Below are 26,591 nucleotides of genomic sequence, written 5' to 3' on the forward strand. Positions count from 1 at the left end.
CTTAAACCCAACCCCTGGACCCCAGTACTTCGCGACCCAGCCACATCACCTGAGTGGGCAGAGCTCCGTAAGTTCTTACCGTCTCTCCAGGTGGAATAATGTCTCTGCTTTGTGTTTGGGGAGCTCTGACTGTCCTTCACCGACCAGTCTTCCTCTCTTCTGCAGTCCCGCAGCCTCCTATCTTTCCATTTTATTGACATCATTAGCTTACAGATCTGTCCACATCTGGATGGTGAACTACTCCGTGGTGTAGACTTTTATTCAGTTTATCTTTCGTCTCGAACTTGATCAAAGTAGGTATTGAATAAAACTCTGCTGACTAATGAATAAATTAGTGATGCTTTAAAAAGGCTAAGGGTAGCTCTCTGCCCCGAAGGAGTAGACAGTTCAGTATGTCATCCATTAAATGTAGTACAGAGTAGGGCAATATAAAGTTGCAGGCACAAATACCACTTGGGAGAATTGGCAAAAGCTTCTTGGATTAGAAGGAAGGGGAGAAGTGGAGAATGAGAAGGGCCGATCAGGCCAGGGCATGTGTGTAATACATATGTGAGAAGGGGAGTTGCGAAAGTGTGGCATTTGTACATAACTGGATTGCGGGGTGTCTTAAGGGAAATGGTGGGAAAGAAGTCTTGAAAAGGTCTTTTGGAGCTAGGGTGTGGAGAGACTGGAATGTTAAGGGATCTGGACTCGTTCGATAGGCAATAGTGAACTCTTGTCCTTTTTTTTTTGCGAGAGTGCTAATGTCATACTAGTGTGACGAGTATGAAGGACAAAATAGGCAGGAGATGGGTGGCCAGGAGGTTGATAAGCAGTTTGTTTTAACGGGAAGGACAAAAAAACCAACATTGAAGGGGGACCTGATCTAACACAACAGCAGTGGAGGAAGTAAAATTTGCAGAATATAATGTTTGGTAGATTTGGGTTGTGAGAGAGATGAAATCGATTAGTGATAACAGCACCTGTCATGTCTTGAGTATTTGTTATGTGCCAGGCATCATGTTAAGAACTTTATAGGACTGTGCCCCTTGGCCAAGATGACCGGGGGTGGGGGAGGAGGAAGGAATTTCAGAGGTGCTGTTTCATTTTAACCCAAAATGGAATTTTATTTTAAATCCTTTGTATTTGAAACAACTTACAGGAAATATGGGCCTTATTAAGCCACTATCTAGTGAATTCTACATGCAGATAGTTTCTATAAACAATTTCTATAGAGAGACACTTAGTAGAAATAATACATTTCTGTATTTCTGTTCTTCTGGGGTTAGAATGTGCGAACAGAAACGTAAACTAGACCAGTACTTTTCTATCTTTCACACTTTATTTTTCTCATATTCTATCAAATAATCAAGGTTCCAAATTGTTATAAACAAAATGAATAATTTTTCAATGACATTTATGTTTACTATCGATTTACTGTCATATTAATATTTACAGGAATTTTGAGAACTTAATTCCATGCTTTAACTGGCAGTACAGAAAATCTATCAGGTGTAAAATTATTGATCTTGTCGGCAGAATTCATTGTACATTCCTAATTATAAAGGTAACTTGAAAATAAAGGAATCTTTATTTTCCAGATCTAAAGATTAGGAAAAAAAAAAAAGTGTTCTGCTGACTTTGAACATATTGAACACCTAGGGACATAGAAGAAATAAAATACCGATAAAACTTATAATTATGTTAACTATGATATATAACACATTATACAAAACAATTTTATTTGAAAATACATCATTTGTTTTCCTTTCTTTTTTTTATTATTTATTTGAGATAGAGAGCAAGAGCAAGTGAGAGAGAGAGAGAGAGAGAGCAAGCACGAGCGGGGGCGGGGGCAAAGGGAGAGGGAGAAGCAGGCTCTCCACTGAGCAGGGAGCCCAACGTGGGACTCGATCCCGGGACCCTGGGATCATGTCCTGAGCCGAAGGCAGACTCTTAAACCACTGAGCCACCTAGGCGTCCCTGTTTTCCTTTCTTACTTTGTATTAAGCAATGTTATTTAGTCTCTCGACTTGCAGGATTGGCATCAATCATCATAGATCCAGTTTTTGCATCACCTAACACAATTTTTCAGGGGTCACTCTTCTCACTTTCATTGGCATTAAAAAATAATAGAACACTGTTTCCTCATGATGCTTTCATAATAAATGTTATCCCAAGCCGTATGTGTATGTGTCAGTTTACGTAATACAAAGATAGTTGCCTCCCTCAGATGTACCTTGAATGGTATGGTAGATACGTAAGCAGCAATTTGTGTGTATTTTAAAGGTGTGTTGTAAAGGTGAAATTTGAGAGGCTTGTGCAATAGGAATGAGATATTTGCCATTGTAAACTAGCTATTCCCAGGAATAACTACTAAGCTCGTGTGAAATGTCTCGGTCAAATTTTATAACATTCCCATGAAGTGAATCTTAACCACCTGTGGTGTGCTGGTAAATGTTGAAAACTGGTATTCTGGCAGTGAGGGAGGAGTGCAAATCCTAATTTGTATTATTTTCCAGTTTCCATTGTGTAAATACTCCTACTGGGGCCAGTTTTACGCAACCAGTGTGAGGTCAACTGTCTTGCAAACTTTGTGAAATTTTAACAGTGGACTCTCCTCAGCCAACTGTGACCCACCTCCAGCACGGAGGCATTCGCTAAGGTAGACAGCCCTGGAGAAGTGTCAGAGTGAGGCTGGGGGTCGAGCATTAATGAATGTGTAGATGGCTCACTAGCAACTGATCAGACTTTCGTATCCCACAGAGCATTTCAAAAACCAGACTGAGAGACAACGTTTCCAAGGTCATCAGCTTAGATGAGAGAGGGGAGGCCATGGAGACTGTGTGCTCTTTCAAGGAGACCGAGTCTGGCAGCCGTGTGTGCAGTTAAGACGGAACAAAGAACAGTAGTAGGACATGGAAGGACAGAGAACAGCAGAAGGAAGAAGCAGTCCAGGTTTGGAGAGAGTGTGAAGGAAAAGAATGGGATTCAGCTGTGTCTACAAGATAGCATTAGGGCAACAGAGAGGAGCGTTTGTTTCATTACACAAGTGTGAAGTCAGTAAATCCTGTGCAGGAGAGGCAGTTTGGGTGGCCTACTGGGGACAGATAATCTTTTGTATTGAGATTAAAGAGTGAGGATGGGCCGAGCACGTGAAGGCAGCAATTAGAGACGATCTTCAGAAAAATGCTGAGTGTGGGAGGGGAGAGGGACGGAGTGACTGCTCGTGGAAGGAACAAAATCCGAGCCTGCCCCCGCTTTTGGGCAGAAGTATAGGAGAGACTTGAATGTGTTTCTGGTGGATGTAGATGAGCAGGGCCTGGCTGGAAGTGTCTTGAAGGAATGGGTAAGTGTGTAGATAAATGAGGAGCACGCAGGAGGTGTTGGCTTTCAGAGGAAAGGGGATCCATTTTCCTACATACAGGCAGGTGGGAAAGAGGCTAAGGTGGGTGGAGCGTGTGAAGGAGATGATCAGAATCACGTCGAAGGGGCGTGCTATAGGTTGGATGGACTTGGTGCGCTCAGGGTGGCAGGTGGAGGGAGCTGTTGGAGATGGCTGGAGCTGGGCAGGATGGGGCTCCCCGGTGAGCCCGGCCCTGGAAGGTTGGGGTCAGACTCCTGCTCTCCCGTCCTGGCCCCGGCTCTCCCAGCTCTATGGGTTGGGCCAGGTGTTTCACTTGTTTTCCCTCAGAAAAATGGGCGAGTACAATGATTCTCAGCTCACAAAACTACCCTGAAGATTAAGTTAATTAAGGTATTTAAAGTTCTCAGAGCCCAGTAACTGTCTTACATAAATAACAGCTGGTATTACGGGCTGGGGAGAGGGAATAGGCTCACAGCAATCAGCACAGTGCTTCTCCAACCTGAATGAGAATAGGAATCACCTCACGCGCTTGCTAAAAGGAATATTATGATTTAGTGGGTTTGGAGTGGGGCCCAAGATTCAGCATTTCTGATAAAGCTCCCCGGTGATGCTGTTGCGGCTGGTGCGGGAACCACACCTTGAGTGGCAGGGTTGTGGCAGTCCTGATACCTGCCCCCCCGCACCCCCCAGGAGTGGCCAGCAACCATCCGTCATGGCATCAGGTGCATGGCTAGTCTCCATTCGCTCAGGAATGAAGGATGGGTATATTTGGACTGAGCACCCCGGCTTTCCTCCCAGGTGTAATTTGTACAGGAAGGGGCCTGGGGGTGGGGTGTAATAAGTGCAGTATCAGCAGAGTCAGCTGTGGGCTCCAGACCTTATAAGATGGGGGGTGAAGCCCGGAGGGGCTGAGGGAAGAGGCAGGGGGAGGGCTGCGGGCCAGAGAGCACAGTGAGGCCAGGTAGTAGGTGTGGGATGGAGGTGTCAGAGAGGTTGTAGGATGTAATGTCAGAGTATAAGATGGGGGACAGTAAAATATTTCCTGCTGAAAACTTAGTCTAATTTTATTTTATTTTTTTTAAAAAGAGTTTATTTATTTTAGAGATAGAGAACACAAGTGGGGGGAGGAGCAGAGGGAGAGGGACAAGCAGACTCTGCACTGAGCGCGGAGCCCGATGAGGCGGGGGGTGCTCAGTCCCACAACCCTGAGATCATGACCTGAGCTGAAACCAAGAGTGGGACGCTTAACCGACTGAGCCACCCAGGTGCCCCTAATTTTATTTTTTGATGATTTAGAAGGCTTTTTGTTTCCTTGGCAGCACCTCAGATGTTATAAACCGCATTTAATTAGAAACATGTTTAATACTTCTGGTCAGTAGAATGCCTGATAAGGGAAAAGTTACTGGGTGTTGCTTTCTACCATGTCCGGATCACTCAGGTCAGGCTGTATGTTACCAGGTGGAGAAGTGCAGTGCAGGATTCCCATTGATGGAGAAATCATTCCTCCTGGGAGACGTTAATGTAGCGGTGGGAACAGCGGGCCCTACAGGATTGGACAAATGCTGCTAAATTTTGGCCAGTTTTTCTTGGGTCACATTCATCCTTTGTTAGAGAAACACACTTTAATTTCTAACATGCTTAACACCCAGTCTAGATAGCTTATCTGCTGGCTGTCGCCTTCTGTCCTTCAAACCTTTTTTCCTGTTCTGGTGTCAGGGCTCAATGTGAGATGTTGTACAGAGACCCTGGGTCCTGGTTATTTCTAGAAAGCTCTTGTTCAGAGGGGCGCCACTGGGAACATCCCAGTGACTTCCCCTTGTTGCTGCCATCCCGGCTCTGCCACCAGCAGTAGCCCGGGAGTCACACTGTTCCCTGCTTCTCTGTCTGAACCGGACTTCTTTTCTGGTGGGAATCAGAACTTTGGTTCAGTTTTTAAAATGGATTTTCATAAAAACGGGGTTTCGAGAAAGGAAAGAAAATAACCTTTCAGTAGAACTGCTCAACTGTATTTTATGCCCAGTCTTGGGAATAAATGTTACTGCATGTAAAACTTTGTCTAACCTCACTGTTGGACCTGAGGAATTTGTGAGCTCATGACTGAGCTCCTTTCTCTGAGAAGCATTGGATTCTTTTTTTAAACCCCCAGCTACCTCCTCTTGGCTTTACTAAGTTGTGAATTTGTTAAACAGAATGAGAGCAATGCAGTGGTAACCCCCATCCTCGTGGTAGGAGATGGGGAAGGGCAGAAGCCTTTACACATTTTTTTTTTTTTTAATTTTTTTATTTTGTAGAGTATTCATCAGTTCCTAAATAAGAACCCCATTTGTTAAACAATGTGAAACTTAGTTGCTTTGGCTTTGGAAGGTAGAAGTTGTTTTCCTGGAGTCTCTGCAAACTCCCTGCAGGGATGTAACTTTGTAAAATTGCTTTCTGGTCTTTTCAGTGGAGGTCAATGTCCCATAACCGTGAAACCCGGGTTTCAAATTATGCTGCAAGTTCTTTTCTTTCCAGTAAACCCAGAGAGGATGTTCTTAACAGGTCTGTATTCTTGTTCTCGCGACTCCTATACCAATATTTTCTGCTACGTAGATTTTATAATGTTTTTGTCTTAATTTCTACGTTTATTTGTTCAGTATTTATTAGTTAAAGGCCCATGTCACCATTTCTTTCAGTGCCCGAGGCTATAATCTTAGACCTTTTGCTTTATCTTTCTCTCTTCCAGCAAATAAAACTAGGAGGGAGAGAGCCAGGGTTCTAAAATAAAATAGAAGGTAGCCATTTTATTGTCTGTGGTTGGAGTCTGCTTATAGAAACAGAACTGGCAGATCTTGTAAACAGAGAGAGGAGAAAGGGCATAAAGGAGATTTTAGGGTGTGAAGCTGCACTATGTCTGTTGTCGGAGACTTCCTTAGTGTAATCTCAAATATTAGTACTTGAAGAATACTAACTCATCAGCCATGCTTGTTTCGTTTTGTTTTCTGTTTCAGTAAAGGTAGAGTTCTGTTTCTGATAGTTTTCCTACTTCTTAGTTTTGTATGTACTTCTATGTTTTGTAATAGATGTGGCTTTAAAGTCTTTTAATGTAGTCATTAAACACAGATTTTCCTCTCTGTTGCTATCATCATGATGATTACTGCTAAGAAAATAATTTTATTGTATATGTCAACAGAAAATTATTTTCTCTAGGGGCGCCTGGGTGGCCCAGTCGGTTGAGTGTCGACTCTGGGTTTCCGTTCAGGTCATAATCTTGGGGTACTGGGATTGAGCCCCACATCGGGCTCTGCACTCAGCGTGGAGTCTGCTTGGGACCCCCCCGCCCCTCCCACTTGTGTGCTCTCTCTAAAATAAATAAATCATTTTTTAGAAAAAAATTTTCTTCTATCCATTTCTTTGTAGTTTTAAAGAGCAGTCTGTTCTGAATATCTCAAAGGACATTTCAGCATTTTTTTCCCTACACTACTTTGCCAGCATCTATTAACACATTAAAATCAGTATCATTAGGTCTTTTCCAATGATTCAAAAAATGTAAATGGAAAAAAATATGTTAAGCACAGAAGGGGTTGTTTCAAAGGTGAATTCGGTTTTTTTGGAGTGGAGAGAAGCTTTTTTTTTTTCCTTCTCTTTTTTAATTGAGCATAACTGTTTGCAGTTATGAATAAGAACTTTATTTTTTAACTTTCCATATTGAGGCTCAGATCTTCTAGACCAAGTGGTCAGGCTTTACAGGTTCCACATGATAATGTCTTTAAGTCAAACCCAACCCCGAGCCTGCACTGATTGTGAATTGACAATGACTGAACATGTATGTAAATCCTTACTTTACATTTAAGGTCTGTGGTATTTCCTTAGCATTAAGGAGGCTCCCATGATATAACTAACTAGTTTCTATTATGGAAAATAGTGTTTTCTTCACATTATAGTCTTTCAAAGTCTTCACAGGATGTTTTTAGACAACTTCAGTTTCACCGTGATCATTCAATGGTGTAAGTCTCACATTTGAATGGGAATCTGAAGGCTTTTTTCTTGCCTTAATTTTGTCCTTATAGCCCTGTGATTTTCAGTCACGTTCTGGGCCTTCATTTTCTCATCTGTAAAACAAGGGGGTCAGACTAGACCGTCTCCAGGGTCCCTTTCCCCTTGAAGTTTCTCCGAGTCAGTGGATCATTGGCTCTTATGTTCACATGTTCATCTGCTACATTGCTTTGTTTAATTATGTCTGAGTCCATTTTTTTTAAAATGCAAATTACTTTGGCCAGAGGCTCATCATTCTCAGTCATCCTGTCCTTTTAAAAAGTTTTGCTTTTTCACCCACACCAGGCATTTGGAAAGCATACCCCTGAATCACATCTCTACTCTAGTTCAAAAAAATGTTGAAATTCTTGCAGACAACTGATGTAATCTGTTTAGATTATCTGGCATGGCTGCTGATTATCTTGCTGTGTTTCTAGCAATCCCCCAAGTCTCAAAAGTGTTACAAGGTGTGTGAAGAATAGTCTGATGCTGTTTCATTTTGCTTAAGTAGGTTGAGCAGAATCCTGGGACAACAAGGGTGATGTCAGGTTCTGAAAAAAAGCGAGATGGCAACAGAAGAGTATTTGCTTTTTTTTTTTGACATAGGTTTTAGATCGCTGATATACCCCTAGATTCGTACGCTTTATTAGGCTCCCTGATTCCCCTGCCTTCCCTCCATCAGCAGTCTGTTGCTCACTTGCATTTCCTTAGGCAGTCTTGAAGCCGACCACATGGCCTTTAATGTGTAGTAATTAATGTTTACTGAAGCAAAAGTGAAAGATGGGTTTGATCCTGATGGCTGATGTGTGTGGTGTTCTTCCAAAATATTTTATTCTTCATGTGTGTAGTAATGCATTTCGAGAACATGATTGCTTTGGAAAGAGGACAAGTTTGGGAGTTTGCGGGCTGGGTGGTCCTTTTGGGTACTAACTGCTGTCCCTAATTCATACCGGTCAGGGTATCTTCAGGGTAGGCGTGCGCTGCGTAACCCAAGTTGCTGTCCCAGCGAGCGCTGTTTGCCTTCCACTAGTGAAGAATTGGGCCGTGTGTTTTGATTCAGGTGAGAAGAGTTCCTGGGTCAAGCGGTCACCTTCATAAAACCGAGGACGGTGACTGGGAGTGGAGTGACGACGAGATGGATGAGAAAAGCGAAGAAGGGAAGGCAGCTTTTTCTCAAGAAAAGGTAAGTGACATTGATGACGGTGAGCTAACCTGTGCACATTTTATTTTTGTGGCATTTCGTGGGTGCATGTATTAATGGATCTGCAATTGTTTTACAGTCACGAAGAGTAAAAGAAGAAAACCCAGAGGTGAGTGGTGGTTATTTATTTTAAAATTTTTTTGGCCCACCCACCCCCGCCCCCTCCACCACCCCTTGTGGCGTCAGAATGTGATCCATTTGGGGAAAGAGACTTCAAAATTTTGTTCTCGTGGAATAGCAGAAAAGAAAAGGCATGTAGACTTTGCAGGTCCCAATTGTGAGTTACTCTTGGGCTTTATAAATTGGGGCAGATGATTTTACTCTGAGCCTCCGTTTCTTCATCTGTCAGATGGTGATGATCATACTACTTTTAAATTGCTCTGAGGATTGATGAAATCATGTACATAAAATGCTCACTGGGTGCTCAACTTAGGACTCAGTTGATCCAACTCATATTACTGTCCTTTAGAAAACACAGCAGGCATACAGGCTAAATCTCTTCTAGATTTTTTAGTTTACAATAAAGCAGATAGAAACTGGTTGGAAACTTCACGTTGGATCTGTCTGTCTTGGCCTTACAGTGTCCTGGGTAGCTTTGTAGGCAAGGAACACTTGTCAGCTTCCCTTTGAGAACTAGTCATCTTTTGATTAACTTAACTTCCTCCATCTGGTTAATTATCCTAATGCCTAATGATGACTGTAGTTCAAAAGACTTGCCAATTCTCCTAGAGAAAATTTGAGCGTATTTAAATAGCTCCAAATATTTTATAGACCTAGTAATTAATGTATGCCTTGATAAATTCTCATTAAGAAAACAGAAGACTTTGGGTTACAAATGGGATCCACCCCAACTTTTATTTTTTTTTAAATTAGCAGACATTTCCTTTTGATGCAACGAGGTCAATCTTCCGTCCACTACAAGGGGCAGTTGCCAGCTGGCCCTTCTGCGAAGAGCACGTCCGAGCTACAAGCCATTGTCTCCCTGTCACTCTCCCCTCCCTCCGGTCTCTTCATCCTTCCTGCCACACCAGTAGGCCTCCCCTCAGGATTTTTCAGCCTGCCTGCCTCCCCTTGTTACCTGTCCTTCAGTTCCTGTTTCTTCCTATGTTTATCATAGGAATTCATCTTTTTCATTTTGTACATAACATATAAGCTTCATCAAGGAAGTTATCCCTCCCTGTTACAAACAATGGTGATAAGCTCCACAGTAGGACCCATCAGCTGCACACATGTGCTGGCTTTTAGAATGATCTTAACCGGGTATCGTGAACTGTGCTGTCTCCCTGCCCACTTGCCTATTTTACCCACAGTGAAGTGTGGAGTTAAGGTTTTTCATCTATTTCCTAGAGTGTCTCGAACCAGAAGTGCCCATCCTGCCTAGAAATAGAACAAAATAATGTGATTCAAGTGGCAGCGTGATGCAGAAAGCATTTGTATTGGTTCACTGTGGGACGTCTTTATCGGAGCGTATTCACCGAATCCAGCCTTCCCTCGTGCAGACTAATGGGTGTGGGTCTTTCCTCTTGAGGATTTTAGTTTATTGTGACAATATCCTCCTCTGTGCTTGTTGAAATTGCTGATAACTGATCTGTTATTTGGATATTAACAGTATCTTTTTGGCAAGAATATTTTCTGCACAGACAGGAAAGAGTAATGGATAGCACACTGACAGTTAATCATCCTCACTCTCGACCTTCTTGGGTGGGATTTGAAAGTCTTAGGCACTTCTCTGTGTCTCAGCTCATTTGATTTCCCAGAGGCATATGTCTGTTCCCATGCTGGTTCATAATTAAGGAACACATAGATAGCCTTATTTTTGTGAAAAGGTTCATGTCTTTGAATGTAAACACTTTTACCACATTTTAGGAATAATCAGCCCCACCTGCTATTGCATAGCTTTTCAGGCCAGTTTTTTGTTTTGTTCTGTTTTGTTTTTCAAGGCTGGCATTTCAGTATCCTGAGCTGTGTTAAGAGCCGCCACAATGATGGTTTCTCTGTCCTTTCAGCTTTTAATTAAAGTAGCTCCCTGACTTGCCACCCACCTAAATCCACTTTTTGTAAGTGAGGCAAAAAGTATTTATATATTGCAGAAAGGAATTAGAACTGTTGAATGTGTAAATAGGCAACAAATACACACACACACGCATACTATGCACACTGTTTTAGTAGGTTTGGGGGATACATCAGTGAGGAAAAAAAACACGAAATCCCTGTCCCTGTGGCACTTACATTTTGATGGGAGCAGACCGACAACAAGCAACAGCCTTCATAAATCAGTAAATTTGTGGTTTGTTACAATGGAATAGGAGCAATGGGGAAAAAAATGGTGGATGGGAAGTACAGGGATGTGGTAGGGGATTATAATTTTAAATGGGTTGGTCAGAGTAGGTGTTATCGAAAGGGACGCAAAGACATAAAATTCTTCTTACGGAAGCATTAAATAAAAGTGGCTCTTCAAGTTTCTCTGTTTTGCTACCCCTCTTGCCCCGTGTCTATTCCTTCTTTCCACAGAGGTTGTCAGTTTGCAATATTTTCTTCTAGACTTTTTCTGCTCATTTACATACAAATGTGTAAATAAAGAAATCTGTATCCTATTAAAAATGTGAATGGGATTATAAACACCATACACATTTTTACTGAAGTATAGTTGACACAACGTTACATTGGTTTCAGGTGGACAACATAGTGATTCCACAAAAAATGTTTTTTGGTTTTTGCAACTTGCGTTCTATCTTGGAAATCTTCCTATCTTAGTTGTTCTGTAGATCTGCCTCTCTTTTTAACTGCCAAGTAGTATTACCCTGGATGGATTGAAATGGTTAATTTAACCATTAACTTCTTGGTGAGCGTTTAGGTTACGATTACAGACTGCCTTCCATTCACGTTTTGTGTCTGCATATCAAGGGGCACGTGTGCAGGTGAAGTAATTTAAAGAATTAAAAGAACTGATTATTTCGTTTGAGAAAATCTGATTTTGAATTTTTAATAGCTGCTATCAAAAGGTGAACCACTTGAAATATCTCACATTTCTGTTTGTCAGTTGTGTCTCTGTAAAGTTGAGAGTAAAAAAGCAGTACCAATTTATATAGCCTCTGACAGGGCACCTTATATCTTTAAACATCTTTAAGGGTAAAAATGCTTATCTGTGCCAAATTGCACATTTAAATGCCAGTGTTTACATTTTAATAAGCTTTTCAAGGACGTTTGTCATTTAAATTGCAGTTTATTTACTTAACTAGAAGCCCCTAGAAGACAGGGCTAGTATTTTATTCATATTTGTGTTCCCATTGCATCTAGTGGACACTCTGTACATGTTCGTTGGTGATGTGAATACCCACACGCTGAAATAGACATTAAACAAGTGCCTGAAGAGGCATATCATATTTGTGAGTGGGTCAGAGGTGAGGGGAAAAAAAAAATCAGAATGTTACATAATCGAGCTGAAGTTCAGAGACGGGAGCCCTACTTGGTAGTTCCACGTTGAGACAGAATAAGATGCTTCAATAAAGGAGGGAGTGTTTTAGATGCTTAATTTGTAAAGGCCAATTTGGCTTCCCTAGGAAGTATAAGGCAGAATGTCCAGGTATTATAGCATTTGTTGAAGATTAAGGAGGTCAGGGTGGGATGTTTGTTAGAGGGGCCTTGGGAAGGTGTGCCTGATACTCGGCCGTATTTGGACATCCTCTTAAATCCAAGAGAATTTCCAGTGTAACCTGGAAAGTGCCAGAATTACACCGCTTGTCTTGAGATTCATAGCCAATCCCATAGAAAAATTGGTCCTCCTGTGTTCCTAACCTGATGTTTTAGAAATAGCCTTGCCAAGTATTGGTTACAGCCTACTAGTAATTCATAGTTTATAGTAAGTAGATAATTCATGCTCATTTCATTTATTTATTATAATATTCCACTTGGATGGTGAAAACCAGTGGTGACTTAAAGGTGACTATATTGTTAATGTAACAATAGTATTAATAATGAAGTTAATTGAGCAAATATTTAATCTGTGCCTGATTTTTTTTTTTTTTAAGATTTTATTTATTTATTTGACAGAGAGAGAGAGATAGCGAGAGCAGGAACACAAGCAGGGGGAGTGGGAGAGCGAGAAGCAGGCTTCCTGCTGAGCAGGGAGCCCGATGTGGGGCTCGATCCCAGGACCCCGGAATCATGACCTGAGCTGAAGGCAGACGCTTAACGACTGAGCCACCCAGGCGCCCTAATCTGTGCCTGATTTTTACATGAAGCAGTGTTAGGTACTGTGGCATTGTGGGAATTATATAAAGCAGGCTCTCTGCTTCTCATCTCTTTGGAGGTGGGGGTCGGGGGAGGTATTTGCAAGACTGGCTTCCTTAGGTGGGGTTTCCTAGTCTATATGCCATCCTATCTTATAGGAAACTTTTCAGCTATTACCTCATAATTGATCTTCTTTTTGACCCATGATTTGGGAATCTGTTTTTGTCAGATTCTGAAAATAATACATGTTTATAATTTTTAAAATTGGTTTTGCTTTATATCCTAATTTTCTATATAAAAGTAAAATTGCCTTTATCTTTACATTCCCACTTTCTTTGGGTTTCCTTTAACCGAGGGAGACATTTGCTAAGGCTTCTACTAAGGAAGCGTTATTTTTACCCCAGCCCCTCTGTTAGGCATGAAAACAAATGGTTTGCAACCTTGGCTGCACAACAGAAAAACCGAAAGCTTTAAAAATGCAGATGCCTAGAGCCAGCCCTCAAATTGTGATTTGGGAGTTGGGGGTGATGTCCAGGCAACCCAGATTTTTAGAAAGCTGCTGATGTGATTCTGATACATGGCTAGGATCAAGAACCACTGGCTAGGAAAACCACACCGCTTGCTCTGACTCCGGAAGGCCACACTGAAATCCAGGGAGATTGTGTGCTCAAAATTTCTGAAGATTTGTTTTAAATACCTATCAGAAATCGCCAGGTGGGAAGGTTTGTTGACCGAGGCCCTCGACAACCCATAAGAGCTATGTTGAAGAATTTTATTACAGAATCTAGGCGAGGTTAATTGTGAAAACGTTTCCTGACTCTGGTATTTTGCTCTGAGGAGAAAATAAATTGGGTGTGGATTTAGGTTGAGTTAATTTTACTAGAGGTTCGTCACAATGTGAAAGCTAAATTTATTGCTTATGTTGACTCATTGCTATTGCCTGATTGTTAGAACTGCCGTTTGCCTTTTTTAGTGTATTTCTGAGGACATTGTGTTTTCCAAATGCCTGTCAGCTCTTATACATGTTTGTATTATATCCATTGGTAGATGGAGGCACAGATTTAATTTCTGCCTCCAAATTTATTATGCATGGCTTTGTCACCACAGATGGCTTTGACTCCATACTTTCCTGCCACCATTTTCTAAAAGATGTTCTTATTTCCGGTGACCGGCTTTCTGACTTTTTGTCATAAACATTAGATTTGTCATCAGAAATCTTCTGTATTTCTGAAAACCTATTTTGCAATAATTTTAGATTTCGAGAAAAGTGACAAAGATAGTACAAAGTTCCCATACACTCTTCACCCACTGTTCCATTTTGTGTGAGCCTGGTTCATTTGTCACAACTAAGAAACAAAAGTACTACATTACCATCAGCTAAACCACAGACCGTGTTCGTATTGCTCTAGGTTGCCCACTAATATCCTTTATTTTGGCCCAGGATCCAATCTAGGATAACACACTGCATTTAGTTAGCCACAGTTATTTTATTTTTTATTTTTATTTTTTGCCACAGTAATTTTAAAAATAGAAAAGGAGAAGATTAGGCAGAGCCTTGTGGAGAATTAGCAGACATTGTCCCTTTCTTTTCTCTATTCTGGGATCTTTCCCTCTTTCGCCCAGTCTCAGAGGCCTATTTCCAGGGTGGTATCCTGTGTTCTTCTCTTCCCCTTCTATGAAAACCCCCATTCCCTCTTATAACAAACTGTTTAAAAACAAACAAAAAAATTCCAGTAAGCAAATTTATATTGGTGATGAATAACACCTGCTTAATATGTTAGCTTTCTTGTAAGTTTTTATATTTAAAAATGTTCACCCATAATGGTAGAATTTGGGTGACTGGAGTTGGTTGTCAAGGAAGATGTTTTGCGCAAGAAACTTCGCTCTCCACCCCTCCTGTGCATCTCTCTATATTTTCCTGAGGAATCCCCTGTATCGCTTTTGTACCTTTGAGAGCCAGAGGCTGGTCTCTTCATTACCTGCAGGGCTGCACTACAGAGTGAGGTTGCATAGGGTCCTTGGGGATCCAGCCCCCAGTCTAGTTAACTAGCTCTCCATCCTGATGATGGCCCAGGAATAAGGGAGCAGGGGAGGAGAGGGGAACCTCCTTAGGAGGAAGAGAGGTTTTCATCTCTAGTAAATGCCGTTAAGGTTTTTCAGTTTAGAGTAGTCTTTTGACTAGAGGTAGAATATTCTGTAAGTGCTGATATAGCTTTTGGTTGTATCTCAAACCTTAATTGAGATCATGGGATCAGTCAGCCTGAAGGATTCTTTACAAGAGATCATTTGGTGTAGGCCCAGGTCCTCTGACTGGTTAAAGAATGCAGGTTGCTTATTCATTTCCCCCCAATATTTTACTATGAAAATTTTCAAATATATAGCAACAGTAAAAGTATTTTATAGTGAACATGCACATACCTACACCTAGATCCTACCATTACTATACTTTATCATACATTTATCATGTGTACATCCTCCATCAGTCCATCTTCATTTTTTAATGCATTTCAAAGTAAATTACAGATACATTAGTACGCTTCCCCTTATTACTTCATTACTAACGTAGTTATTTTGGGGAAGCCCAGAGAGTAAGAATTTTACGTCTTAAAACTTGCTGTGAGAAATTTCTGATGACTTCTGATTATTTTAGAGTTGATAGTAGTTTTAGAAAATAATACGTACTTTTCATTTTCATTGCTGCTCCTCTTCTAGTTTTTTTTTTTCTTTTTGGTCTTTTCAGTTTTGTTTTGAAGGCAGAGTTCACAAAAGTAAAGCTTGAGGCAAAAATACGTTTAGTATCACATTAGGGTTGGATTTCCAACTCAAGAGAAAAAAATAACCTATCGCTTTGGCTTTGCTTTTGGGGAAATGTGTCTTGAAAGTCCAGCTACCCTTACGTATTTTTTAAATCCAGGGAAAAAATTGTTCCAAGTAATGATTAAAGGTCAAGTCATGGTTAAAGGTTACTAATCCTAACATCCTTTCGTTGGGGACCTTTAACTTTAGGCAAAATTCTGTGACAAGAACAGATGGCCCTAGAGCAGATTTAAACTACCAAATAGTCCCCGCCTTTTCACTTTAGCTTGGTGGCTCTCTGAAAGCATAAGGATCACCCAGGGCGCTTGTTAAGGATACACATTCTCTCTTGTCTCTGTGAAATTCTGAATCCTAGGCTAGGCAGGGCCCAGAAAACTTTACTGTGCATCCTAGGTGATTCCCATGAAGGGTGTCAAAGGACCACAGTTTGGGGGAAAAAAACAATTTAAAATTACTTATGCAAAATTGTCTCTGATAATAGGGACTTGGTGTAAGCACGCTGACCTTACTGCTCATTTTGGTTTCCTTAAGTGCTATAACGGTGTGTCTCTTGACAGATGGCGGTGAATGCCAGCCGTATACCCGAGCAGATACAGTCCCTCTCTGTGCAGGACTCTCAGGTACGTTTCTCCACCAGTAGACCTATTTTTAGGAAAACCAACATTTTCGGAAGATAGACAGTTTCAGGGCAGTCCATCAAAATTGGAGGCTTGTAAACTCTTTTTTTTAATAGGTGTGGAGAAAAGAGTACTGTTACTATTGACCATGATTTTCAGGACCTCCAACCTTTAAATGATAGGTTCAAGAGCAAGGATTGATTACCACAGTGCTTCTGAAATTGTTGGTACGGTGTGAAATCAGAAAAGGAAAGAAAATGACTCCCCATTCTGTTAGATTCTAGCCACGAACTGTAGACTTAATTGATACTTTTTTTTCTTTTTGGCTCTCGGTTGGATTTCTACAACTTGTTTTCATAATTCTTTTACCATTGAATTTTATAGGCCAATTTATCTCTACAACTTGCCTTGTAAAAATAAAAGTCCGGGACTGTGAAATTTATTTATATTAAAAGTTACATGATGGAAAACATGCGCCGTGAGTCGTGTTGGGTGCTGATGCAGGGTGCTGAGCAACACAGGGGAGGGACATAGTACCAGGATGCAGGCCACCATTCTGGTTTTGCTGTATAATTAATAGGCAAGCCCTTTTGCTCTAAAATCGTTATACTATCAAGCATCACCAGCCTTGGGATCACAACTCTGCCCCCCAGATATGCATATCCATCGATAAACTCATTTTCATCCTACCTGATGTGTGTTTTCTGAAAGCAGCTGTAAACTGAGGAGAGAGTGATAGGATTTTATGGTTGCAGGAAGCCTGTTTGAGATCAGACAACTAGTCCTTGGCCCTTATTTTATAGCCGAGGAAGCATAGACGTGCAGAGGTTAAATGGTTCATGCAAGGTTATAGAACAAGGTTATAGAACTAGTCAGAGCCGGGATTCAGTTTAGGTCTTTTTACTCTGAATCAGGCAACTCCGTAAAACAACTTGAGATAAATTGTGAGGACCGGTTGAGTGACAAAAGGCAAGTTAGGAATAATAATTTGTCAGAAGGCAAATAGAATAAGGGAAACAGGAAAGGGGATTAGGATAACTAGTATTATGTAACACATTATAGTTGATAAGTCATTTTCATATATACTATTTGTTCTTCCAGCAAACTTTTGAGACCGGTATTATCCCCATTTTGTAAGTGGGAAAATAGGTTCAAAGAATGACTTGCTCGTGATTGCACATTTGGTCAGTGGCAGAGCCAAGCCTTGACCCGAAATCTCTCTCTTTCTACTCCAGCAGGAAGGTCTCCTCATGTCCAGGGATTCGTAGGAGTAGGGAGGGCCTGTGGAGTACAGGCATTTGTGGTTGATGATCTGTATTTAAGGAAATAGGTTGTAGGTGAGAAAGGCAGGGAAGATCCCTACTGGATCCCACCTTCCTCTGCCTCCTAAGGTTTAAGGTGCCCGGCTTTTGTGCGTCACCAAATCCCAGTGGGTACAGGCAATGGCTCAGCTTAAGGGATGCTCCTTTAAGATGGCTGACCCTGCTTCTTTGGCCTTGCTGCAGCTTATGCCACTTGTTCATAGGACCCACCCTACAGTGGGGTTTTCTATTTGAAACATTTGGCTCTGCAACTGGGATGGGAATTAGGCATCGTTCCAACCTTCACAGAGAGCTGTTACGTGGCCAAACAGGACCTGCCATGTGTATAAAGACCTAGTTTGGAAATTTCCAGAAAGAAAGGGGCATGTGAATCAAGGGGTGTCATGATTTTATTAATTTGTTTTTTTGCGGTTTTGTTTTTAAAGGGCCTACCCAATGCTAGCGAAGACTATAGAGAAGCTTCTTGCGCTGTGAACCTCGTTTTAAGATTAAGGTAAATAATACTGTTTATTTTGTATTGCTTTTCCTATAGTACAATGTTCTTATCTCCTTCATTAAGTTTTCATAATATTAGCATAAAATAAAATTGTTAACTTACATGATTTCACCAAACAGCTAGTGTGTATGCTGTGTTCTGAGGACTAATTGCTCTTTTCTAATTGCTTACCACAGAAGAATAAGAAAGAAAGCACCAGATGAGTGTGTCTGCAGGCTCAGTGTACCCTTCATTAAGGTTTTTTTTTTCCTTGCCTTTTCTTTCTTGGGCTTTTCCTTTTTTTTAAAAAATATTTTTTACAATGTAAGATCACAGTAAGAGATTTTTAATGAGTTTCTTTCACACTTCGGCAGTCAGTCTGACAGAAATAAACCATGCTTGTTCTACAAGTTGCCTGTTCAGAACATTTTTCAGTGGCAGGTTTGATCAGCTACTGTGGCTAAATGACAGATGTATTTTGAAAGAACCCTCAGTCTTCTAGGAAATGGATACAAATATGGTGCCTGACAGCGTCGACTTTGTATCTAGTGAATGAAAGTTCTTTCTGTTTCATGAATTTCTAAACTGTAAGGTCCATCTTGTTGTGTATTCTTTGTTAAGAATATGGTGTCTGAAGACATACTTGCTTCCACTTAATTATAAACAGCTTCACCCACCAGGTCAATCAGGATACTGTCACATTGTGGAAGGTGTTTTAAAATAAGTTACACATATGTTCTCCTTTGACAATTAAACAAATAAAACACATGGCTGATGGTCCATTTTCAGAGCCATGGCTATAAAAAGCGGATTCATTTTCAAGGTTAGTTTCCAGTTGTCTGAGTTAGTTTAGTCTGTCAGGGTAGATAATCGTCGGCATAATCACCCCTTACTTCTGATGGTCATTTACAATCTGCGGTGTGTTTTCACATGCTTACCAGGGGAACTGCACAGCAAGCTTTGGTGTGATTTAATTCAGAGATGATTTCCCAGTCAAGAAGTGAAATTATTACAAAGACCATTTTCCTTATTTTTGAAAGTAGCCTTGATTATGATTCATAATTATGCATATTTAGTGATCTCCAAAGAATGAAATGGCCCATTCCTTTCTCGTTTGACTTTGGAACCAGATACCACTTTTATTTTTCACTTGTTCATTTATTCATTCCACCAATATTTGTGATAAAACCACTGTGCCGGGCTCCGTGTTTGCTCCTGAGATACAGTCGTGAGCGAGACCGTGGAGGTTACCATCCAGCGCACTTGAGTGTGCAGTGTTGGGAGTGACCTTTAGAGTCCCATCATCCAGTCTCCTCCTTGACATATGCAGGAATTTTTTCTTTAGTGGTGTGCTGGATATCTATTTCGCCTCTGTGCATACTTGAGCTCTTTTTCCGTGAATCACTCCTATGATACTAAAACGCTTTGTTATGGTTCACCTTCTTCCTTGAGATTCAACTGATCTTCCTATCTGGGCTCCAATTCTGACCCTCAGAGCAGATACCAGGTTCTCTGGATTAAATTCTTCTGGAGAGTGTTTTAAAACACATACATATTCCTGAGCCTTACCTCCAGAGACTGTTTTGCTTTAGGTACTAGAACAATATAGAAGAAGTGCATCCCCTTGTTTTTCTGAGAGCCATTTGTAGTTTTACAAGACTTGTTCCTTTTTCCTAGGAAAAACAGTGCAAGTGGCCTTGCTTCTCGTCATATTGTTCTATATCCTCACGATCTTTTATTGACATGTAGTCTGCACCTGCTTTTGTTACCTTGTTCCTCGTCGGCCTATGTGGTTTCTTCCTGAGTTTGTGGCTTAGATCCCTGGTCCTATCTTCCACCTTCAAATAAGCTAAGAGACAGTGCATAGTGCCCATCTATCTGTACACACACACACACACACACACACACACACACTATTTTGAAAATCACAAGGAATATTAACATATTAAAGGTTCTAAGATGTTCTGCAGGGGAGGAATGTAAGTTAGTTTACTCTAAAACCCATTTGACCTCAGAACTTTCTTCATGGAGTCGTTTTCCAGTTTAATGTTGTAACAGCCATATTTAAATGCAGGCTTCCAGATGTGGCCTTAGCAGGCTAGAGTCCAATAGTGAGATTATGTGATTTTTTCTTCTCTGTTTACACTCCATATTTCTCCTAAATCAGCCTAAATTTCCATTCCCTTTGAAATAGCCATGCACTTTGGTGACTGATCTAGCATGACCTAACAGCCAAACAAAGCCTCTGATTTTGTTATTTCCACTTGAAGGGCTATCCAGCTTAATTTGAATGGCAACTTGTGTTTTAAAACTCATTCTATATGTCTTAACATTTGTCACTGTAATAGTGAACCTGTTGGTTTTGACCCATTGCTTGCTTCCCCCTTCCATCCCCTGCCCATATTTCACTCATGATTGTCAGTGTGGCGTATTAGTTATAATGTTTGGATATATGTCAGTTGCCCATCTGATGAACCTGTCTTTTACATCTTTATCTACAACATTGATTTAACATGTTCAACAGTTCAAGTAGAACAGAGGCTTCTGGCATCTGTTAGAAACCAATCACTTTTTGCATGGCTTTTAATAATCAGTATTTTTTGGTTTAGTTGCTCAACCAGAAACAAATCCTATTGACTTTACTGCTTTTTAGTGGACATTTAACTAACTACTCAGAGGGATATCCTAAAAGGATCCATTAAAAATGTTACTGAAATTGAGATATCAATGATTTTTTTTTCTGAATCTAACCACCTAGAAACACTTCCAAAAAATAGAAATGAATTTTATTTCTAGAAATGAATTTTAATATGACTTTTGGTGAATATATGTTCGTGCCTGATTATATAAATTTTTTTCCCCTAAATGTTTTCAAGGTATTCATTTAAACCAGTTTTTTGGGGTTTTTTTGGTTTTTTTCATTTTTGAGAACTCCTGAATCTCCCAAAAATGTATAGTTGGTTTCCTCTAAGGGCAATCCTTCTACTTTGAGAAATAACCTTTTAAAATGAAAAGTTAAATGCTATTAAGTTTTTGTGGTCACCCTGTGCTGACATAAATGTAAGCAGCAAATCCATTCACTCTGGAAGTATTTATTGAGCATCTGCTATGTGCATGGCGCTGTTCTAGGTGCTGTAATGCAACCGGGGGAAAAAAAAAGATGAATTTAAATTTCTTGCCTTCTAGGAACTTACATTCTAGAGGTGGGGAAAGGAAATATTCAAATATTCATATTCCTTACATGATTAATCAAGTTCCCTGAAGGAAAATCTATCAGGAGCATAGAAAGTATGGGGGTGCTATTTTATATTAAAGAAGGCATAGTAGATTTCTACTGTTGTGTAATAAGTTAGCACAAATTTCGGGGCGTACAACAACAGCCGTTTATTCTCTCCATTTCTGTAGGTCGGAAGTCTGGGCACAGCTTAGATGGGCTCTCTCCTGTGTCTCACAACACTGCAGTTAAGGCATGCTCATCTGGAGCTTGAGGTCTTCTACCAGCTAATTTGGGTTTTGGCAGAGTTCAGTTCCTGGCAGTTGTGGACTGAGGTCTTTGGCTCCTACAGGCCACTCACCACAGACACAGTTCACAACAGGACTTTGCTTTTTTTTTTTTTTTTTTTCCCCCAAGGGTAGGAGGAAACCATCTCCCCTCCTCCTCAAGGGCTCAGTCCCTCTGTTAAAGGTTTCCCACTGGATTAAGCCAGTTCCATCTACATTAATCTCCTTTTTTATTAAGTCAAAATCAACTGCTTTGGAACTTTAATTACATCTACAAAATCCCTTTACCTTTGCTATATCAAGTAACTTAATCATGGGAGTGATAGCCCATCATATTTAAAGGTCTCGTTCACACCCAGGGGAGAGGATTATGCAGGGCATGTACACCAGGGGACAGCGGTATTGGAGACCATCATAGAGTTCTGCCTACCACAAAAGGGCTCTCTAAATAAAGTAGTATTTGAGCAGACACCCAAGCCATGAGATTATTTGCAGCCAGAGAGTTCCAGGCAGAGCAAACAGTGATTGCAAAGATTCTGAGCAGGAAGCATGTTATAAGCAATTATAAAAACAGCCAGGGAAACAGTGTGACCAAAGGGGTAGGAGATCAGGTCAGAGAGTTAGCAGGGGCTGAATCCTGTAGGGCCATGTAGCCTGTGCTGAGGACTTTGGACTTCACTGTTAGTAGGTTGGAAATCACTGGAAATTTGTGAGCATATCTGAGTTACATTTTACAACCACTGTGATTGAATTATGGAGCATAGACCATCCAGGGACCATTTAGGGTGGAAGCGCAGAGCCCCTTGGCAGGCTATTGTAGCCATGCAGAGAGCTGTGATGTGATCTGGACCAGGCCAGGGAATAATGGAGGTGGCAAGTAATTATTGAATTCTGGATGGAGATGAGAATTCAAAGATTGCTCAAGGTTTGGGCCTGAAAATATGGATGAATGGAGGGGAAGAGAGGTGGAGGTCCAGGTTTGGGTGGAATCAAGAATTAAATTCTAGAAGTAGTGAGCTTGGGTTATCTAGTGGATGACGTGGGTGTGGTGTCAAGTAGGCCTTTGGGTGCACGAGTCTAGATGTCACAGGAGATCTAGTTCTGGGCTAGAGGTACTAATTTGAGACTGTTGGCACATATGGTACTTAAAACTATGAAATTAGATGAAATCATGTAGGAGTGAGTGAAGACAAGTCGTCTGGCACACTCTCAGGTGGTACGTGGATGCAGAGCCATCAACAGATTGCTAAGGAGAGCCTGGTGGGGTAGAGGAGAGCATGGTCCTATAAACCAACCAGAGGAAATGTCTCAAGAAAGGAGGAGTAAAAAGCTGCAGGAGTTGCTCTTCATCAAGTACAGTGGGAACCAAGAAATCACATTGTATTTGGCAAAATGCAGCGCATTCTTGACCTTGGCAAGAGTTGTTTCGGTGGAGTGTTGGGGACAGAATCCTGGCTGAACTGGATTCGGGACAGAGTGTTAAGAGAGAACACAAGCTAGCAAGAATACGTTACTTGTTAGTAGAGATAACGTAACAGAAAGGTACCGTCCAGGAGAGCAGAGAAATGGGGTGATAGCCCAACGAAAACATGGGGTGAAAGGAGTCCTTTTTAAAAAGGCCTTGTGTATAAGTTAATGGGAAGGAAACCTGGAATGAGGGAGGGGACATGGTAAGACTGGTGTCCTCAGATGGGTGGATGGGATGGCACCCAGGCCCACGCGTAGATGTCAGTCTTAGAAGAATGGAGAGGCCCCCTGTTGGACAGCGCAGCCACCATGATGGAAGCGCAGGCCGACGTGCCAGGAGATGGATGCATTTGGATTCGGGAAGGCAGAAGTCCTCTTCTGTTGTTTATATGTCCTCAGGAAAATAAGGAGTGTGATCAGTTGAAAGTGAAGAGGGGAAAGATGTTTGAGGTTTGAGAGGTGGAGATAACTGTGTAGGAGAGCTGGAGAGTAAATTTACTAGGGAAATGTGGTAGGATGAACAGGTTGCACCAGCGATCCCTTGAGGCTAGTGATTGTGACTATAAAGTGGAGCTGGAAGCTTGAGCCCTGATGTCCCAGCATATAAATCTGTGTGCGTGCGTGTGTGATTGTAATTGACACAGAAACACAACATTTAAAAACATTCATAGAGGAGTCTATGAGCACACCTATGAGAGGAGTCTAGGAGTCACTGTTTGTTTATTTATTTAAAGATTTTATTTATTTGCCAGAGAGTGAGAGAGCACAAGCAGGGGGAGGGGCAAGGCAGACTCTTAACCGACTGAGCCACCCAGGCATCCCTGAGTCACTGTTTAAATCATAAACAAATGTGGCTCATGGAATTGCCCTCCGTGATCCCCTGTGTGCAAGGTGGCAGTCACCTGCCCTCCTCTCTCGCCACCAGCCCTTCTCTTAGAAACCTCCAAAGTTACATGCTCCTCAAGGATCAAAGCCCCGCCACCCAGTGTTGGTGCCCGCCATACGATTTCTTCATTCCCCATTCCCCATCTGAAATTTACTCGAGATCGCTTGTTCCTTCTCTGGGCCCAGATAAACTGCCTCCTAAACCAGCCCATGTGAGACGAAGCTGGAGGATTGTTCCGGCGGGTGTTTATCAGATTAGAGAATCCATGCCTTCTTCTTTTGTACCCTCTCACTCCTTCCACATCAAGATTCTGATATATGTGTGTACATATGTATAAATAGACACACATACACACAAAAATAGGCCCTCACTCTGTCTTTGGGAATCACTGGTCTAGCCATTGTGTGGCTATTGTTTTGGGAGATAGTGTGCTTGTCCTTACTCCCTGTGGCCGTCTGGGCATAACATTTATGTGTCTTGTGTTCCACCGGCTAGTGGGGAGAGACTTGAGTTCAGGCAGCCCTTTCATCAATCCTTAACTAATGCTATATGGTTAGCTGCCCACTTACCTCTTGGAAAAAGTCATTCTGACTTTCTTTTACGTAGCATTTTACAGACTTAGCTGCTAGAAGTGGGCCTTCCTTCTCCCTCCGCCCACCCCCAGCCCCAAGATGCCAGGTAAGCCTCCCCTTCATTCGGTAAGTAGGAAACTGGGAGATATTTTACTTTTCAAGATGTCACATTCTATAAGAAAAGAGGAATACATGGTAGCTACAATCCCTGTTTCTCTGTTCATTTCTGGTGGTCATAGGCAAAAGACTAAAGAGGCAAAGGCTAATTTAATTTGTTCCTTGAAAACATACACTGTTGCTTTACCTTGTTGTTAAAACCGACCTGCCAAATGTAAGGCTTGAGGAAAAAGGGTTAGACTTTAGGTCTTGATGTTAAATGCTGGAGATAGTTAAAAAAGTAGATTTTTCTTCTTTTCTTTTGAGTACTTTTATGCAAATGTTTTCTTGCCAATTGTATATATGGTAATGTCACCTGTGTTATCAAAAAACTTGAGTATCAAGGTACAGCATAAGGAAATCCTCTTAAATGCATCTGGGAGAAAGATGTTAAGTGGGCCATCTCATAATTTATATACTGTCAATAGATGGTACTATCATTTCTGATTTAAGTTGAAGATTGTACAAATATTTTGCCATTACTATATTTTTCATAAAATAGAATTAGTCATGTATTTGACATAAAACATATGTTTTTGAGAACCAGGCTCAGTGATTTGGAAAAATGATAAACCTTTCAGTTAAATTGTTAATTCCTTTGTGTAGATGCTGTTTGTACTTTGACAGCTCAGCCGTATGGATTACAGTTAAAGTTTTGCGGAAGGCAACTGTGACAGTTGCCATACATAGGTGCTCTGGAATGGGGTAGCCCATCCATGTGCTCATCATGAATTTACCTCATTTTTAGGGAGCAGTATCATTACACCTTGATGGGCCAATTAAAGACCCCAGTGAAACTACTTTCCTGCTTGTAGGAAAAGATAATCTCTAGAATAGGATATTTATTTCAGTAAAAATCCTTCAGCATGACAATATAGCCTGATTTGACTTATTTTAATTTCTCTATTAAAAGGTGAACTTGAGCTATTGGTATAGACTTAGTAAATCATAATTTCATAAAGAAAGCTGAAGCTGATAAAAACAATGTTGATCACTGTTTTAGCATCAGTGTGTCTGAATTCTAATTCCCCATTATCATCATTCAAGAGGAATTAGAATTCTTAAATGGTTCTCTAGCCTGGAAAATCAGGTTAATTGCATAATTTTTACTAGTCAAGTGGTTGGCAGGCTTGATTAATTTTTCCCCCAAAGGTTAAATCGTGTGGGTATAGTATTCAGTTGTGGCAATGCTTTCAGGTACAACACCCCCCCCCCCCCCGCCTTCCGCCCGGCCGCCAACAAACTGCCTATTTATGGCCTTCTTTGTGCACGGCTTTGTTGAAAATCCAAAGATGAATGAGACAGGGTTTCTGCACTCACAGAGCCTACCGTGTAGGCAGAGAGATCAGGCCTCGCTCAAATGACTCTGACACAAGGTAGAAAGTGATAAAGGCAATAAGGAGACAGACAAAAAGAAAAGCTATGGGTAGTTAAAGGAAGGTGGGAACCCTTTTGTCAGAATGTTATCTTTGGGTTACTTGTTCCCTTGGTAACCAGTGTTCTTCCTTTTTTTTAACATCCAAATTTTGAGAAGAGTAATGGTTAAGTTGAATCCAGGGCAGTGTCAGGCTGTGGTCTTTGGGAAGGGCCTTATCAAACTTAAATTATTTCTTCTTTTTTTTAATTTTTTTTGTTTTGTTTAGTTTTTTAAAATTTTATTTTATTATGTTAGTCACCATACATTACATCATTAGTTTTTCATGTAGTGTTCCATGATTCATTGTTTGCGTATAACACTCAGTGCTCCATTCAATACATGCCCTCTTTAATACCCATCACCAGGCTAACCCATCCCCCCACCCACCTCCCCTCTAGAACCCTCAGTTTGTTTCTCAGAGTCCATAGTCTCTCATGGTTCGTCTCCCCCCCAGATTCCCCCCCTTCATTTTTCCCTTCCTACTATCTTTTTTCAGAGGTACAGATCTGTGATTCATCAGTCTTACACAATTCACAGTGCTCACCATAGCACATACCCTCCCCAATGTCTATC

General features: G+C 41.1%; 1 protein-coding gene across 3 annotated transcripts in view; it reads left to right on the forward strand.

Moving 5' to 3' along the window:
* STK39 (serine/threonine kinase 39) overlaps positions 1–26,591 on the forward strand; it is a 400,617-nt gene that overhangs the window by 209,864 nt on the left and 164,162 nt on the right. For 2 of the 3 annotated variants that reach the window (XM_081814256.1, XM_081814255.1), the window contains 5 exons: positions 8,418–8,540; positions 8,638–8,667; positions 16,163–16,225; positions 17,970–18,037; positions 18,217–19,932. In XM_081814256.1, coding sequence (XP_081670382.1) covers positions 8,418–8,540; positions 8,638–8,667; positions 16,163–16,225; positions 17,970–18,037; positions 18,217–18,358 — 426 coding nt within the window. In that variant the 3' untranslated portion in view covers positions 18,359–19,932. Of the gene's footprint in view, positions 1–8,417; positions 8,541–8,637; positions 8,668–16,162; positions 16,226–17,969; positions 18,038–18,216; positions 19,933–26,591 lie in introns of those variants that run through there. The other variant, XM_081814257.1, reaches the window with a different exon arrangement.

Source organism: Leptonychotes weddellii, chromosome 3 (genome assembly GCF_054177405.1).
Source record: "Leptonychotes weddellii isolate Sample4059 chromosome 3, ASM5417740v2, whole genome shotgun sequence".
NCBI classification, from domain to species: domain Eukaryota; kingdom Metazoa; phylum Chordata; class Mammalia; order Carnivora; family Phocidae; genus Leptonychotes; species Leptonychotes weddellii.